The 15658-nt window shown below is 41.9% G+C and overlaps 1 protein-coding gene across 1 annotated transcript in view; it reads left to right on the top strand.

The window, feature by feature from the left end:
- Positions 1-12366, top strand: part of sorl1 (sortilin-related receptor, L(DLR class) A repeats containing) — a 71250-nt gene extending 58884 nt beyond the window's left edge. The window contains exons 34-48 of the mRNA XM_053422492.1: positions 352-478; positions 639-808; positions 1521-1633; positions 2174-2278; positions 2413-2479; positions 3511-3593; positions 3689-3779; positions 3899-4089; positions 4905-5024; positions 6460-6624; positions 7439-7613; positions 8019-8125; positions 8391-8583; positions 8729-8941; positions 9837-12366. Of these exons, the coding sequence (XP_053278467.1) occupies positions 352-478; positions 639-808; positions 1521-1633; positions 2174-2278; positions 2413-2479; positions 3511-3593; positions 3689-3779; positions 3899-4089; positions 4905-5024; positions 6460-6624; positions 7439-7613; positions 8019-8125; positions 8391-8583; positions 8729-8941; positions 9837-9904 (1988 nt within the window). The 3' untranslated portion in view covers positions 9905-12366. The remainder of the gene's footprint in view (positions 1-351; positions 479-638; positions 809-1520; positions 1634-2173; positions 2279-2412; positions 2480-3510; positions 3594-3688; positions 3780-3898; positions 4090-4904; positions 5025-6459; positions 6625-7438; positions 7614-8018; positions 8126-8390; positions 8584-8728; positions 8942-9836) is intronic.
- The last annotated feature ends 3292 nt before the right edge of the window (positions 12367-15658 follow it).

The raw sequence follows: 15658 nt of genomic DNA, 5'->3' as shown, positions 1-15658 counted from the left end.
TAAATGTCACAACTATAAATATTTGAAACACTGCCTCTTCCTCTTACAAAATAAAAGCACCAATCACATTAAACACAGTCAAAATATCCATTCTCTGATAAAGTTGAACAGAACAAACCAAAGGATTAGAACTTCATGGTCTAGGTAATACTGGGTTCTTACCAACATTCCACGTTCAATGAAATCTTTTTTTGCGTAAATTCGCTTTTCAGGTCACCAATGTGTCACCTCACATTGTAGTTTAATAGCGGTGCAATGCTGCCATCTATTGGTTGTTAGTGTGCACTTGGGTTGTATGCGACTAAACTCATTTAACTCTCCCCCCACCACCACCACCACCACCACCACCAGTGGACACCCTGGCTTACAAAGTCCAGAACCTCCAGTGGACACCAGACGTTTTAGGTGCCATCACACTGACCTGGTCTCGTCCCAAGAACCTTCCCCTGGATTCCTGCTACTTCCTCATCTACTACAGGTGAACTCCTCTGCCACCAGTCTCTTGATAATGATGAAGTTCATCCGTTGAAGGTGTCTGGAGCTTTCTCCCACTGCCCAGAACACAATGCTGAGCAATGCTCCTGGCCCAGTGGCGTGTGACTCCCTTCATGTCTCTCCTCTCTTGTTTCTGTCTTCAGACTTGTGGGCGTGCAGCAGTGGACCATCATGGATACTCACAGCAACAAGACCAGCTACAAACTGAATGTGCTGAAGCCAGACACCACCTACCACGTGAAGGTGCTCACTCAGTGTCTCAGCCGGCTGCACAAGACCAACGAGGTGATCAGAGTCCGGACGCCGGAAGGAGGTGAGGATCACGTGACCGATGTGCAGGAGGCTGGTTTACTGTCAGTAAGAGTCAGTGACCTCAGTATTTTCACTTAATCTCTATGAAATCATAGCTGAAATCTGTACTGGTCTATACCTTAACCTTTTAGCTATAACCAGGACATTGCTGTCACTTTTCACCTTATTTCAATAAAGTAAACAAATAAAAATACAGAAGAAGTCACAGCTCTAGCACAGGATGTGGATTAACATTTCAAATGAAGATTATAAACAAAACAGCCTTTGAATCATAGAGAAATCTGTCAACGTAATTCAAGCCCCTATTTGTCTGTGCCAAGAAGTCCGGCTTTTTACCTGTACATTTATGATTTTGAAATTGAGAGCCCAGAACTACTCACCAATAAGCAACAGAAAGTGTTCACTTGTTATCCCCCTCTCTAAAGTACAGGGTTGTTCAGGTAACTGTGACAGCAAATAATCGGCTCTGTCAGGTTTGCAGAGGGAACATGTCCTCTCCTAAGGTCTCTTGACTTTGTTGTTTTTCTGAGAGCAGGAAATAAGAAGACGCGCTGTGGAGTTAACTATTATGGTATCAGAAAATGAGGTGTCATTAGTTTGATGTAGTTTAACACAAATCCAACCCATTGAGTGTGCTTCTTCTAATCGATGCTTAATTTATAATGAATGTCTGTGTGTGTGTGTGTGTGTGTGTGTGTGTGTGTGCGCCTCAGTGCCTGATCCTCCCCGGAACCTGCAGCTGTCCTGTGATAACGGTGAGGATGGGACAGTGGAGGTCTCCTGGAGTCCTCCTGACAAAGGACACGGCCTCATCAGGGAATACATCGTAAGTCATTTCACGCTACAGAACCTACATGTCCAATTAGAGTCCGAATATTTACTGAAACTAACGACACTTACACCAAGACTGACTGACCCTCAAACCCTGATACATTTAAGTTATTGCTTTAACACTCACTTCTTCTCAATGGCTTTCAATTCGAGTTGAGACCTTCATTTTATTTGCTAGTGTGCAGTATTTAATATGAATGCTTTTCATAATTTCTATTTATTCTTTTATATATATATATAGTGTTTTGTTTGTTTTGTTTGTTTGGCACTGGTTAACTGTGGTTGTTTTATATCTGCTGTATAAATAAACTTTGACTACATCGTGTTCCTAAAGGTCTGTATTAAACTATTTGAGCTAATGTATGGTTTTCTTTTGTGTGTGTGTTTGTGTGTGTGTGTGTGTGTGTGTGTGTGTGTGTGTGTGTGTGTGTGTGTGTGTGTGTGTGTGTGTGTGTGTGTGTGTGTGTGTGTGTGTGTGTGTGTGTGTGTGTGTGTGTGTGTGTGTGTGTGTGTGTGTGTGTGTGTGTGTATTCAGGTTGAATACAGTGAGCGTGGAGGTCTTGATTGGACATCACAGAGATGCCTGACAACCAGCACTGAGGTGAAGGAGCTGCAGCCAGACAACCTGTACAGGTTCAGGGTAAGTCACTCACACAAACACTCACACACACACTCTGTTTTGTTACTATCATAAAACAGTGAGAAACCCATGATTTCCACAGTGGTGATGTTATCATGCACAGATGTGGTTGTTTCTGACTTGATGATTCTCAGGTGGCAGCAGTGACCAGTCGAGGTGTGGGGAACTGGACAGAGGTTAAATCCATCACTCCTAAGAAAGGTAACTCCTCCATCGATCACACAAATACAATTTAAACATCTGTCCAACGCTCCCCTCTGCTGGTGTTAGGTAGGTATGTCAGGTTGTACACCAGTGTTTGTAACTCAAACTGTGATAGTGGGACTGCTGATGAATCTGATGGTTTGGATCTCCGTGCACAAAGCGTGTGTCCTTCAGGGAAAAGCACATGTTTATTTTTTCACAACTCATCAGAAATAGCCTCACCACATAACTGGAAAACCGCTGGCAGCTTCCTTGGGCAAACCGCCGACCACATGTTTTCACTCCTCTCCCACCACAGTTAAAATGGTCAGATTAAACCACAAGGCTAAATAAATTCTCCACAGTTCATGGCAAGATCATTAAAAGTGCTCTAAAACCTTATTAGATTAATATTAAGATTAGTTATCATAAATTCTCAAACTGAAGTTTGGTGAATAATAACCAGGGGGGAAATAAAACTTCCCAGTTGCTTTTGGGGTCAATTCCCCATGATAATTTACACAGTTGTGCCATCATCATCTCTCTGTTCAGATTAAATTAAGTCACATTAAGTTTTCAATCATTAACTCATTCACATTACTTTGTCTCACAAAAAGAAATGTGCTCATTGGAAGAAATGGAATGAAAATCTATTCAAAGATTCTGTCCTTCCTTCGTTCATTCATTCCTTCATTAATTTATAAAAATTACTCCGAAGTGCACTTTAGGTTAATTTGTCCGAACTTACAAAATATTTAACTCTTTAACTCTTCAACCTTGAACATATAATGGATTCTTTAAAAGCTGTGATTGGTTGATCAAAAAAATCAAACAAAAACTCCCTAACTTTAACTTCAAGGCTGAGATGCTTTTGGAAAAAGAATCTAGTCTTAAGTGTGATTGGAGACATCCTCAGAAAGAATTCCATTTACTCAATAGGTGAAAACTCTTTGTGTGAGGAGGCTACGAGAATACAGCTGTTGGAAGGCTTTTAATGTGAAACTCATGTTGGTTTAATTTTCATTTAATTCCACCTTGTCCTGCTGCAGCTCTGCCTCCCCCCTCTGTGATCGCTGACAGCATCACCCCTGACTCCATGAGTCTTTCCTTCAGCCTGAACTCACAGTACGATGTGAGTCTCTCTTTAAACTAACATCTCAGGTCGTTAGATTGTGTTCTGTCTCTGTGTGTCCGAACACAACTGATGGTTCCCTGTGTTTCTTCAAGGTGAAACAGTACATTGTGATTCTGTCGTGGCAATTTGACAAACACGTCAAGGAGAGCAAGAACTTCACAGTAAGACAGGGGATTCTCAAAGGTACTGTTTAATGGCTGTGTGTCTCTGTCCAGATACTTGTGCACTTTCAATTTCAAGTGACACAGTGACACCGACTATCATCTCAATCCAGTCGTTCCCTGTGTGTTTCCTGTTTCCAGCTGCCAACCTGACGGCGGGAACCATGTATGAAGTGGCTGTGTGGGCTCACACCAGCATAGGAGACAGTCCCACTGCCCTGTCCCATCATCAGACCGCCGGCACGCAGCCAGAGAGACCCTACCTCAAAACCAGGGCTCTCAATCAGACAGCTGTGGACTGCACCTGGACCCTCAAAGGCCCCCCCGCTCAGGTACAGCACTCACCTTAGATACACACCAAGGAACGATATCAGAGTTTGAAATTAGTTTTTATTTATTTGTCTTTTTTATAAACATGTGATACAGTAAAAAATTTCGAGAACATGCGCATATAATGTACAACATGCTCTTTATGTTGTTCTACATACTCAGTGACTACACACCCTTTAGCTTTCTAGGGACAGTTATTTACACTGAACTAGTGAAACAAATCTGTTGAAGACATAAAATGTCTTGATAAAAATGTCAATTGAAAAAACATGGAAATTTCCACAATTAAATGAAAAGTATTTAAGTATTTTTATGCATTTCTGCTAAATTGATTTCTCTGGGTTTTGTTTTGATTTAATAGGGAACTATTATTTGATTTAATAGGGAATATATTAATACAAGTATAAGAAAAAAAACTACGAGTGCACTCACTCCCTCTGCCAAGGCCCAACAGACCACATATGAACCACATTTATGAAATAAAAATGCTGGATGGGTTCTTCCCTGACACATACTGTATTCTTTCGAGTTTTGTAGATGTCCGTATAGTAGTTTTTGCGTAATCCTTCTAAATGACAAATAAACATAAAGTCCTTGGCGGAGGTACCTCTCCATAGTTTTCTAAAAACAATGTTAGTAGGTCACAGAAACAAAATCTCGACATAAAAATCACTCTTTTTACTTTGACTTTAAACACTCAGTGCCTCAAAAAGGAAGATATACAGTGGACTGAGATTCATCTAAAAACGAGGAAAATATCCCTTTGGAGAAATATCTGCAGTAGTGTGACTTTGTTTTATTTTTGGGTTGTGTGTAGATGTATGGTGTTTTTTATGCCACCTCCTTCCTGGATTTGTACCGGAGTCCTCACCTGGTCCGCAGCACTTCCCTCAGCCTCACAGTCACCGTGGACAGTGATGAACAGTATCTCTTCCTGGTGAGTCTTTTGAAATCCTCTACTGACTATTTTAATCTAGTTAAACATCTGCTGCCTCAAAGTTTGGAAGGCTGCACCCTGGTCTTTTTTTTTTAATTTGTGCTGATACCATTTCAATATTTAACCGGAGCTTTTACTTTTGTGCAGTAAAGCTAAATCCAAAGGCGTCGGGGCAGATGTCTGATCCCCCAAAAGTCTCACATGAAATCATTCACATCTCTCAGTCACACTGTTTTTACACCGAAGGGTTCGGGCTGGCATGAACTTGTTCCAGCAGTCAGGGGGTCTGAACAGAGACGTCTGATTAAAGATATAATGGGGGGGTGGGTGGAGGGCTAAATTATCCTTAGTCTTTTCACCTAACAAAGAAAAAAGTCAGAGCAGAAGTGGCAAATTATTTTGTGTCAGGTTCAACAAATGCAGGTGCTGATGGGAAACATGATCTGATCTGCAGCTCCGCCCCAACCTGTCTGCTGTGGAAGGAAAAGTGATCAGCTGATCATGACTACATTAGTGAAGACAGATTTTAACTTTGTGTGAAAAAACAATATCACATCAGAGTATTTTCCATTTGAATTTGTTATGACACACAGCAGCTCCGGTTCATAACACGTTGCAAAATGACCCAGAAATGTAAAGTGTGGAATGAATACACCAAGTAAAAGTAGAGCTACTGAGTCTGGGGAGTAACTTTGGACATCTGAAAACAAATAGCCCCCTCCTTTCACTGCTCATTCAGAAGCGCCACTCCCCCACGTTCATCCACGTGCATTGCCGAAGTGCACCATGGATCTCAACAAGTTGGAATTAGCCACCACGCAGACATGAACACTAACTCGACACAAATACAGCCCCTGAAGTTACACAACCTACAGTGTGTGTGTCTGGCCCTTGAAGAGGCAGACAGTCAGATACTGATGTACACACACAGAACACACAACTCGCTCACTGGGAGGAGATGTTGGCAGAATCGACACAAGTGTTTTGAATTAATGCTGCTTACCCTGCCTTTAAATACTTTAGATCATTAACGTTATCAATCAATATGTGTTGTATCAACTTAACTGATGATAGTTCAACTTAATGTTGTTGGATCACATTGTTGTTTGTTTTGCGTATATTTTTGTCTGGTGATGTTAATGTGGGAATGTGGTTTAGGGGCGAAATAAAATGAGGCATTATGGGAAAATTTAAAACAGGATAATAATAAAAAGCATTGACATTACAGACGTTTTAATACAGTGGTCAATTTTAAGTGAGGTGCTTTCTGTCCAAGTCGGTTTCATTGTAGGATAGACTAATTATATAATATTCAGGTAATAACAGGTCACATCTTCATTATTGGAGCAGAAGTCATTAAAAAGGTGACTGGGAGCAGCAGCTAGCCTCTTGTACTATTTCACCGTGGATGTTTCTCTCACTTGTCTCTTCTCAGGTGCGTTCCATCTCGCCCTTCCTGGGTCCTCCCTCCGAGTACTCTGTGGTGAAGATGATTCCTAACGAGAGGCTGCCACCCAGGAACCTCCATCGTGTGCGAGTAGACAAAACGCAGGCCACGCTGAAGTGGCAGCCGCCTTATGACACCCCAAACACCGCTCTGGTAAAACACTGTCTCATGTTACTGTGACCATAAATACATGACAATAAGCATCAGGAATGTGATCAGGAGGGTGTTTCATGACCTGGTAGAGTTGAACAGACAACAGCAGAGAATCTGATCCTGATGTTCACCACTGAACTGACGGGTGTCTTTAATCCTCCAGGAGAACCTGTCAGGTCTTGAACCCGTTTATCCGCTTATTTTTATCTTTGAAAATGTCCTTTCCACCTCACTTACAGTAAGCTTCCATTGAATATGTTCTCAGATACACAAGACATGATGTTAGAGTCTAAAGTGCCACCCCTGTGTTTCTCACCCACCAGGGTGTTTGAGGGTTTAAGCTCTGCTCCCATGTGGTTTCCTTGATGGTCCAGGTCTCTTATTGAAGCTTCACTGGCTCTGAAGATGATGATATTGGGGCAAAACATCCCCCGACTTTCCAGTATATGTTTCACGACTCCTCCAGCAGGTTTAGCAGCGAGTTCTGGCATCCCAGAATCAGCATCTCAGTGTTTGTCTAGCCTGCTCATTTGTGACATCAGCCTGGGTTGTTTCAGCCAGAGACACTGGATACTATGCTGTGCACAATTCTGCCTTGATTATGTGGCATGGATCCAGTATCCTAACCCATCAGGTTTGTTTTCCACCAGGCTCCAGTCCTCCTCTTCCCATACCAACTCAGCCATTCATAGCTCACCAGAACACGATCTAATCATTTGTCAGACTGGATGGATTTCATCTCTCAGAAATCTGAATCTGTTCTGTTTTAGTGAACTTGACCTCTGTTTGGGTGTGTTTCTTTATGTATCTCTAGACCTATGCAGTCCACGTGCGGGACGTGATCCGTAAAGTGGAGCTCGATTACAAGGTGACCACACCGAACAACACAGTGGAGTACCTGCTGAAAGGCCTGGAGCCCGGAGGACGGTACAGCATCTCTGTCCGCCTGCGCAACATGAGCAAGGAGGCCAGCTTCACTCTCAGCACAGGTCACAAACACACACAAACACACACACACACACACAGGCACACACACAGGCACACGCACTTACACACAGAGCTTCTCCTGTCTTTTCTTTCTGAGCAGTAACTATCATACAGCTTGCCATTGTGCCACCATGTCAATCAACTCAATAGTGTCAATCACTGTGTTAGTCAATCTAGAACACAATTATATTTACTAATTTTGTATTGTGTTTTACTGTTACATTATTTTACGTCATTCATCAAATATGTCACATCAAATTGCACAGCATGAGGCAGTTTGTAGTATTTGTAATACTTTGTACTCTTTCATGAGCTCCCAACACACTTAAATACAAGCAGTAACTTTACAGAGACAATTCAGTGAGAGTCCATTGTTGCTTAAAGAAGTATGTTCTCCTCTGCTGCAGTTCCTCTTGCTGCTCCTGAGGCCCTGAAGATTTTGACAGAGAAAGACCATGTGATCCTCCTCTGGAAGAGCCTGGCTGTCAGAGAGAAGGAGTTCAACGAGAGCAGGGTGAGACGCTGCTGAGCACCAACTTCTGTTTTACAGTCTTCTAACACTCTACTAAAGGCCTGCTGGACTTATAGGTTTAATACAGCTTAATGATATATAATAATAATGTTCTTGATGTTAAGTTTTTTTTTTAAATGTTAGTGCTGCGATTTAATCAGCAAGCACAGTAGCTGTAACAGAAGTGTTTTCATAAGGACAGATTTTCTGCCCCATGCATTTATGCTCCTTTTATCCTCCTCTGACTTTCTTGGCGTGATCCTCACAGGGGTATGAAGTGCACGTACATGACAGCATCACCAACCAGACATCCTTCCTGGGAAACACCACAGAGAACTTCTTCCGCATCAGCAGCCTGCTGGCGGGTCACAACTACACGTTCTTTGTGCAGGCCCGCTGCCTGCTCAGTGGTCAGCTGTGTGGGGAACCAGCTCTGCTGCTCTTTGACGAGCTGACAGCAGGTAGTGCATCCACAGACTGACAGCATGTTGTAATGTGAGCTGTAGCATAAAGGAAAACAAGAGTTTACACAGTTAAATACTGTGTGTAATGACGTTGAACCTGATTTTCACTTCATTCGATTAATGCTCCTTTCCACTTGCCCAGGGGCCAGTGACGCCTCCCGCAGTGAGGGCCACTCAGGGGACATGGCTGCAGTGGTGGTGCCCGTCCTCTTCCTGCTGCTGCTCGGAGTGGGCGGCAGCTTGGTGGCACTCTACCTCCGACACCGCCGGCTGCAGAACAATTTCACAGCCTTTGCCAACTCCCACTATAACTCTCGCTTGGGCTCTGCCATCTTCTCATCAGGGGATGAGCTGGGTAAGACTTTCTACTTTGTACATGGTCATCCAGGAAAACACTCAGAAGAGATGGGTAGGGTCCAGGACCCATCTGTGTTTGATCACTAGACTGGAGGCTGATCACTGCACTGGGAACTCCTACTGGTTGCTCAGGTTGCCTCCCAAGTGCAGAAGGTGGAGATTCTGGGCAGATACATAAATACAAATGTCACTGAGGGTTGGAGAGAAATCACATACCAGACTTTAAAAGGCACATGTCGTTTCCCTTCACCCACAGGAAACGGCAAAAAGAGAGATTAATAAGTGAACGTCATGTGTTGTTTGGATACACAAGAGAATAGATGGTCGACTCAAGAAGCTTAACATATAACAGAAGCTCCCTTTATATGCTGTGTTTCCATAAACATACATTTTAGCGCATTTTGAAGTATTGCACGAGTAAATAACAAAACTTTTCATTAATGTTTCAGGTTTAAATTCTCAGGTCTTTTTTTCCCCTTTTATATTTCGACTATAAGAACTAAACAATCAAATGTAGGATTCATCGGCCTTGGCGGAGTCATGTGCTCTACTGAGTGCAAGTGTTGTTTTTTACCTTTGCGTCGTTTCATAAGAGTGACTCTAATTAGCAGTCCACATGATGACTTGGAGTTACGATGCTAATCACCTGTCCGTCTGTGTAACAAAGCACCATGAAAAGTTCCTAATGTTCTGCTGAACAATTTAGAAACACCTAAAACTTTGACTGTGACCCTTCATGCTGATACAGAAACAGTGTGGAGGGGATCAGACACAGAACAAATCTGTTTTACGTAGCTTGATCTTACCTTCTCCTGGTTGTCAATGAAAAGCCTGAACTCATCCAGCGAACGTGTTGTAAACATTCCTCTCTGTTCGCTCCTCTTCCTCTCCAGGTGATGATGATGAAGATGCCCCCATGATCAGCGGCTTCTCAGACGACGTTCCCATGGTCATCGCGTAGCAAGACATCCCTCCATTACCTGTTTATCTCTCCGCCCTCCGCCTCTTCTCTTTCTCTCTTCCCCCACCCCCACCCCCGATCGCTCCTCCCCCCTCCCTCAAATAACAGGAACCATGAAGAAAAAAAAGGAAAAAGTCTAACAAAAGAAAGAGATATTTTTCAAATATACAATGCACTTTTTTTGGGATGCGCAATAACTTATTTTTTATAATACTAAATATATATATGTATGTTCGGGGTCAAAAAAGACTGGGAGGAGGACACTGAAACAAACTGTGAAGGATTTGAGTTTGTGGAGGAGGGGAAGAGACCCTGTTTGTGATGCAAACTCACTATCCATAAGAGTGGTTCACTGCTTAAAGCCAAAATAAGCATCCAGATACTGAAATATAGAATGCAAAAACATTTTAAGAGTCACTAAAGATGAAAAAAAAAAATACATATTTAGATATGGTATATGCTGTATACAAAATGTACACATAGAAACGGTCGGAGCAGTAACTGTTACATCGTTTGGTATTAGTACAGTGTGTACTATATAGCAGTGTATGTAACAGTGGTGCCCAGGGTGAGAGTCGGATGAGTTAACTGTGGATTATGTTTCTTCATTTACTGAATCTCAATGTTTGGGAACTGTTCCTGTTAACATATTTAAACAGCTCCAAGACCGGATTGACCATTGGCACTTTGTAGTGTCCCCATAGATCCCCTTTTTTTTAACTCTGTTTTCCACCACCAGCACACTGTTCTATGTCTGTATGTAGAGGCAACAAGTGTCCCACGATAGGAGAATACTTCTGGCTTTGAGGGGGACGGAATCCCTCGCAGCATTGCCAAGATCCTAACTATTTGTAAATATTGGCTTTTACTATGTTCTCTCCTTGTGATGCTGTACAATATCATGTGTAACCTTTTTTTTTTTGTTATCATTCAGGACCACAAATTATTGCCCCCAGCATTTTTGCCATAGCTGTAGTCGTAGAGGAAGTGTGTTTGGGGTTCTCAGGGAACTGTGTCAGAGCGGACACCAGCGCAGCACCACCACCATCACCAACTGGCTTAGGCAGCACTGTCCATCTACTGTTGATTAGGTACAGGGACCTCTGAGGAGGTCGGGATCAGCTGTGGGTGGAAGGACTGGCAGGTACACGTCATTGTCAGTAGTGATTATGAAGGGTCAGGTTTGGAAAAAGGTTGAAAGGGCTGATTCACGCAGAAATACACTTACATACGTGTTCACATACCTCTGTTAGCATGTAGTTGTAGTTCCACAGTTTTAAGAGATCTGTCGCTGAGATTTCTCGCGCTACATGTTCACCTCTCTCTAGAGACGGTTATCTTTTGCCAAAAAAGTCGCCATAAACTCAAAGGTTCACCACTGATGCATTTGCGCATGTGTGACTGGGGCCTTGTTGTGCAGTCAGACCTGATTTTACTTTGAAAAATGGTGAGGGCAGGCTTCTTAGCAAATTGCATGGCTAATAGGCTAACTCTTAACCAAACAGCTTTTTATGAAACAATGTTTTTAATTGTTCAATCCTTAAATTTGTTGACACTCCAGCCTGCTGTTCTGGCTCCATTTGTTGTAATTGAACATTACTGGTATAACTTCAGTATGTCAATAAAATCCAGTTCAAGGCTGTTTATAAACAAGTCTTTTGTAAAAAACGCTTTTTTAGAGATTATAGGGATACAAATAACTATATAATTTTCCGTTGACGACATATCCTGTTTTCGATCATTCAATTCATTGTTCGTTTAATGTGTCACAAAATAGTGATTGATGTCTAACCGTAATTGGCCAATGCTGTTGTGACCGGGCCTTTCTTCTTTCTTTTCTATTCACCCACATTACACGGGTGTTGAGGCAGAAATCTCAGAGACCGATATCTCAAAACATTTATGAACTATAAAAGAAAATAATCTAGATTGTAGGTCCTGTGTGAGAAAACATACTTTCTATTATTTGGTTAGCTGATCTGTCTATCTCAGTATGTACGATCACACTGTTGTAAGTCCATTAATGTATATCTCAAAACACATTTTTGAGAATCCTCACCATTGTTCTGCCCCCCCCTCCCCCTGACTCTGCACTATAGTCCATTAACTGATTTTTATGTTTTGCTTCTCAGCTTGAGCCATTGGAACTGATGGTGTTGTGCTCTTATTGTTGTTTTTGTCGAGATGTCTTCATGAATGTATTTTATACTGTATCTATACTTTCCAAGGTACTGTCCCAGCTCATAATGCTACTGTCGCCACCTGTGAGGTTTATGCCCACTCCCTGGTTTTGTCCTGGCTCCATAGAATTTTTGTAAAGCACCCACTCTGCTGAGGACGACACAGGCGTTCTGTTGTTCCTCTGTAGACTGGCTCTTACAACCTTCAGCGCTCACATCATTAACCCAGAGAAGCAAATCTTTTCTTTTTTCAGGTAAAGCCCAGAATATTCCTGAACCATATCCCCCCCCCCCCCCCCCAAAAAATCATTATCCGCTGTCTGTTCTGTATCATGTAAGGTTTCCTCCAGGATTGATTTTCAGCTCTTTACCCTGTCTTTCTCACATTTGGTCTGTTCCTTGGCCTTAAAAACAGATTCCTCTGGCATCGATGCTGTTTTTTGCTCTGTGGAGTTTCTGACTTTGTGTTTTGCCACATAATGCCTTATTAGAACACATTTGGTTTTTATGTAATGTATTGTTTTATTTGTGATGGAACACAAGTGCACATGCATGCCTACACAGTCTCACATACACACACACACAGACACACACGCAGGACCCATACAACAGGCTAAGGAGGCTAGGGAAGAGGTTGGTGTCAGGGCATTCGGTTGTCTTTGTCAAATCACTGCTCCTTTCTGTGTCGGCTGCTGTAAGCTGCCACTTAGTCTGGTTTTAGTCAGGTTTTACTCATGTACAAAGTACGATCATTTGTTATTATGTGATGGTTTGCTCCCCTCTTGTCTTAATGTCAACTCTTGTCAAAATAGTTTGCTTTAAAATGTCGTTTGGCACAGAGGACAGTTGGACTTGGCCGTGTCTGAAGATGTTAATGTCTCGCTTGCTTTTCTCGGAAGTTGCAAGAAAACTGAGATGTTTGGAGAAACAGTGTGAGGTGTTTTAAAAACCACTTGTACTGAAATAAAGTTGCTGGAAATGAAACTCTGTCTTGTCCTTATTTTGCGCAGGGCCGGAGAGGAGCTTGTACAGATGTGAGATAAACCGTTTTGTCTTGTTATTAAGGGATGGATGAATGGGTCATGTATGATGAAAGCACAACTTCACAGATGTGAACTCCAACATACAGTTGAGAAAAGACACGATCAGTCATGCATGAGGAGTAACAGTAGGAGGTTACTAGATAATGACCCTGAAAGGTCCTTTGGTATGGAGGCTGACTGGTGCTGTCAGAATAATTAAAGTTTGACAGTGTTTGATTATAATCAATTAATCAACTGACAAGTCAAATAATGTCTGAATGTCTGTCTGTTTCAAAATCTTCATTACCCTCTAATTTCAAAATGTTTCTTTCATTGATCTGTATTTACATGCTGCAGTTTTAGACTTGATAACCACAGTATATTTTTGCCCTGTACGGTCATACAGCGCATGTACATCTGTTTCTTAATCACACATCACTCACACACAATTGGAACAGAACACTAAATCAAGGTTATTTGCAGGATGTAGTTTCTTCACCAAGGACACTTCAGAAAGCAGAATGGAGAAGCTGGGGTTCAAACCACAGACCCTCTGGTTCGTGGACGAGCAAGGTTATGATGAGAGCTCGAGTTCTGTTGGACCAGTTGTTGAGGGACTCTTCTTGCCATGAAATGTTGTAACGGCATTCAAGATCCCCATAGGGCAAATCCCACCCCTGACTTTTGGTGTCCTCAACAGCTTGATATTTATTTAATGGTCAAATTGTGAACAGGAGAGCTGAGCTGGAAGGTGAAGCTTTTGATTTACCAGTCAAACTATGTACTGACCTTCGCCTGGGGTCATGAGCTTTACATTGTAGCTGAAAGAACGAGATCACGGATTGAAATCAGCCGATGAAATAAGCGTTCTATATTGAGATAGGGTGAGGACTTTAGACATCCACAGAGCCGTTGCTCTTTTGTGTCAAATGGAACCAGATGGAGGTGGTTCACACATCTGATAAGGATGAAGATGTCTCCTGAGAGACTTCCACTGGAGGTCCTCTGGGCAATATTAATTTGCAATCCATATGTATTGAAATATAAGTAGTTGTTTGACAGAGCAACAGACACTGAAATCCCTAAATGATCCAGCTGGAATGGTTGAGCTACTAATATCATCGGGAAACCAAGAATCAGCTCAGGGATTTGTACTTTTATTAGAACTGTAAGTAAATCTCAGTGCATTTTAAAAGACTGTAAGCAGTTTATAATACCACCTGGAGGAAGTTTGAATGCCCTCGGTTACAGAGTAAGCATCTAAAATCATGTCAGTTCTATTTTAATCAGGTTTCTAAGTTTAAGGCTGCCAAAATTTCTTTAAAGTGTGTTAGGATTAGGGTTTACCCCAACCCTTGTCCATAAAGATGTATCGTGCAGTTCACACGCACACAAACACACACACACACACACACATCCAATATATTTTATTAAGGCCACCTTACCATAACCTTAACTATCAATAACTAAATCCCTAACCCTAACCTAATTCTAAACCTGAAACCAAGTCTTAACCCCAAAACAATCCAATAGAGGTGGGTCAGAAAGTGAGGACCAGCCAAAATGTCCTCACTTTCCAAAAATGTCCTCAATCTGTGGGTTGTAGGCTCAAATTGGTCCTCACACAGACAGGTATACAAGAGCACACACACACACACACACACACACACACACACACACACACACACACTCCGAAAGACACACAAAGTATGGTTAAGCCTCATCAGGGAGCTGCTGGTTGCTTTCTAGTGTAGCTACTAGTCAAAGGTCAGGAAGGTTGAGACCAAAGCACAAATGCACACACGCATAAATGCACCACAACAACAGAGCACTTGTCTCAATCTCTGCAGGTCAAGAGGTGATCAAGAGCATTTTGACAGTTTCTAATTGCCTAGGGTCAAAGTTCAGTAGACTGGAGGTTGACAATACAAGATCAAGACTGGAGTGAAGGTTGTGGGAGAAAAAGAAAAAGAGAGGAGAGTCGAGGCAGACTCCACAGAGCATTGGTTTACCATCAAGCTCCACTGGAGGAGCACACTTTACAACATTATCAACAAAAATAGTTTCTACATAAGAATTTACACAAAAAACGTCCAGGATAGTTTCACGTTTTTTGCCACTTTGGGGCATGCAAACATTGTTGACATATTATCACCTTTTGTGCTGATATGATGAACTTGTTCACAAACAAACTTATTTACACATCCAGCAGTTACAGTGAGACATAATCATTCATTTGGAGCTGTGTCCCTGAATTAGAACAATATACATACTCTTCTCACTCTGTTTTTGGTCTCCACCACCTCCTGCACTCCAAAATGTTGATGAGCTATTACAGTGGCTCAGCACCTACTACAGCTAGTTTACAGCATTTCATAACTCTAAAATCTATCGGCTTGGCCAAAGAAAAATAAATAAATAATAATAATAATAATATCAATAAATGGATGAACCTTTCTTACATTGAACTAATTAAAACAACGTTACAAAGTACTTAAAAAATAAAAATAATAAAAGCAATTTAAAACTGTTAAAATTTTAAGTAATCTAAA

Source organism: Pleuronectes platessa, chromosome 5 (assembly GCF_947347685.1).
Source record: "Pleuronectes platessa chromosome 5, fPlePla1.1, whole genome shotgun sequence".
Classification (NCBI taxonomy): Eukaryota; Metazoa; Chordata; class Actinopteri; order Pleuronectiformes; family Pleuronectidae; genus Pleuronectes; species Pleuronectes platessa.
Note: the sequence above shows the minus strand (reverse complement) of the source record. Positions and strands in the feature narration are given on the sequence as shown.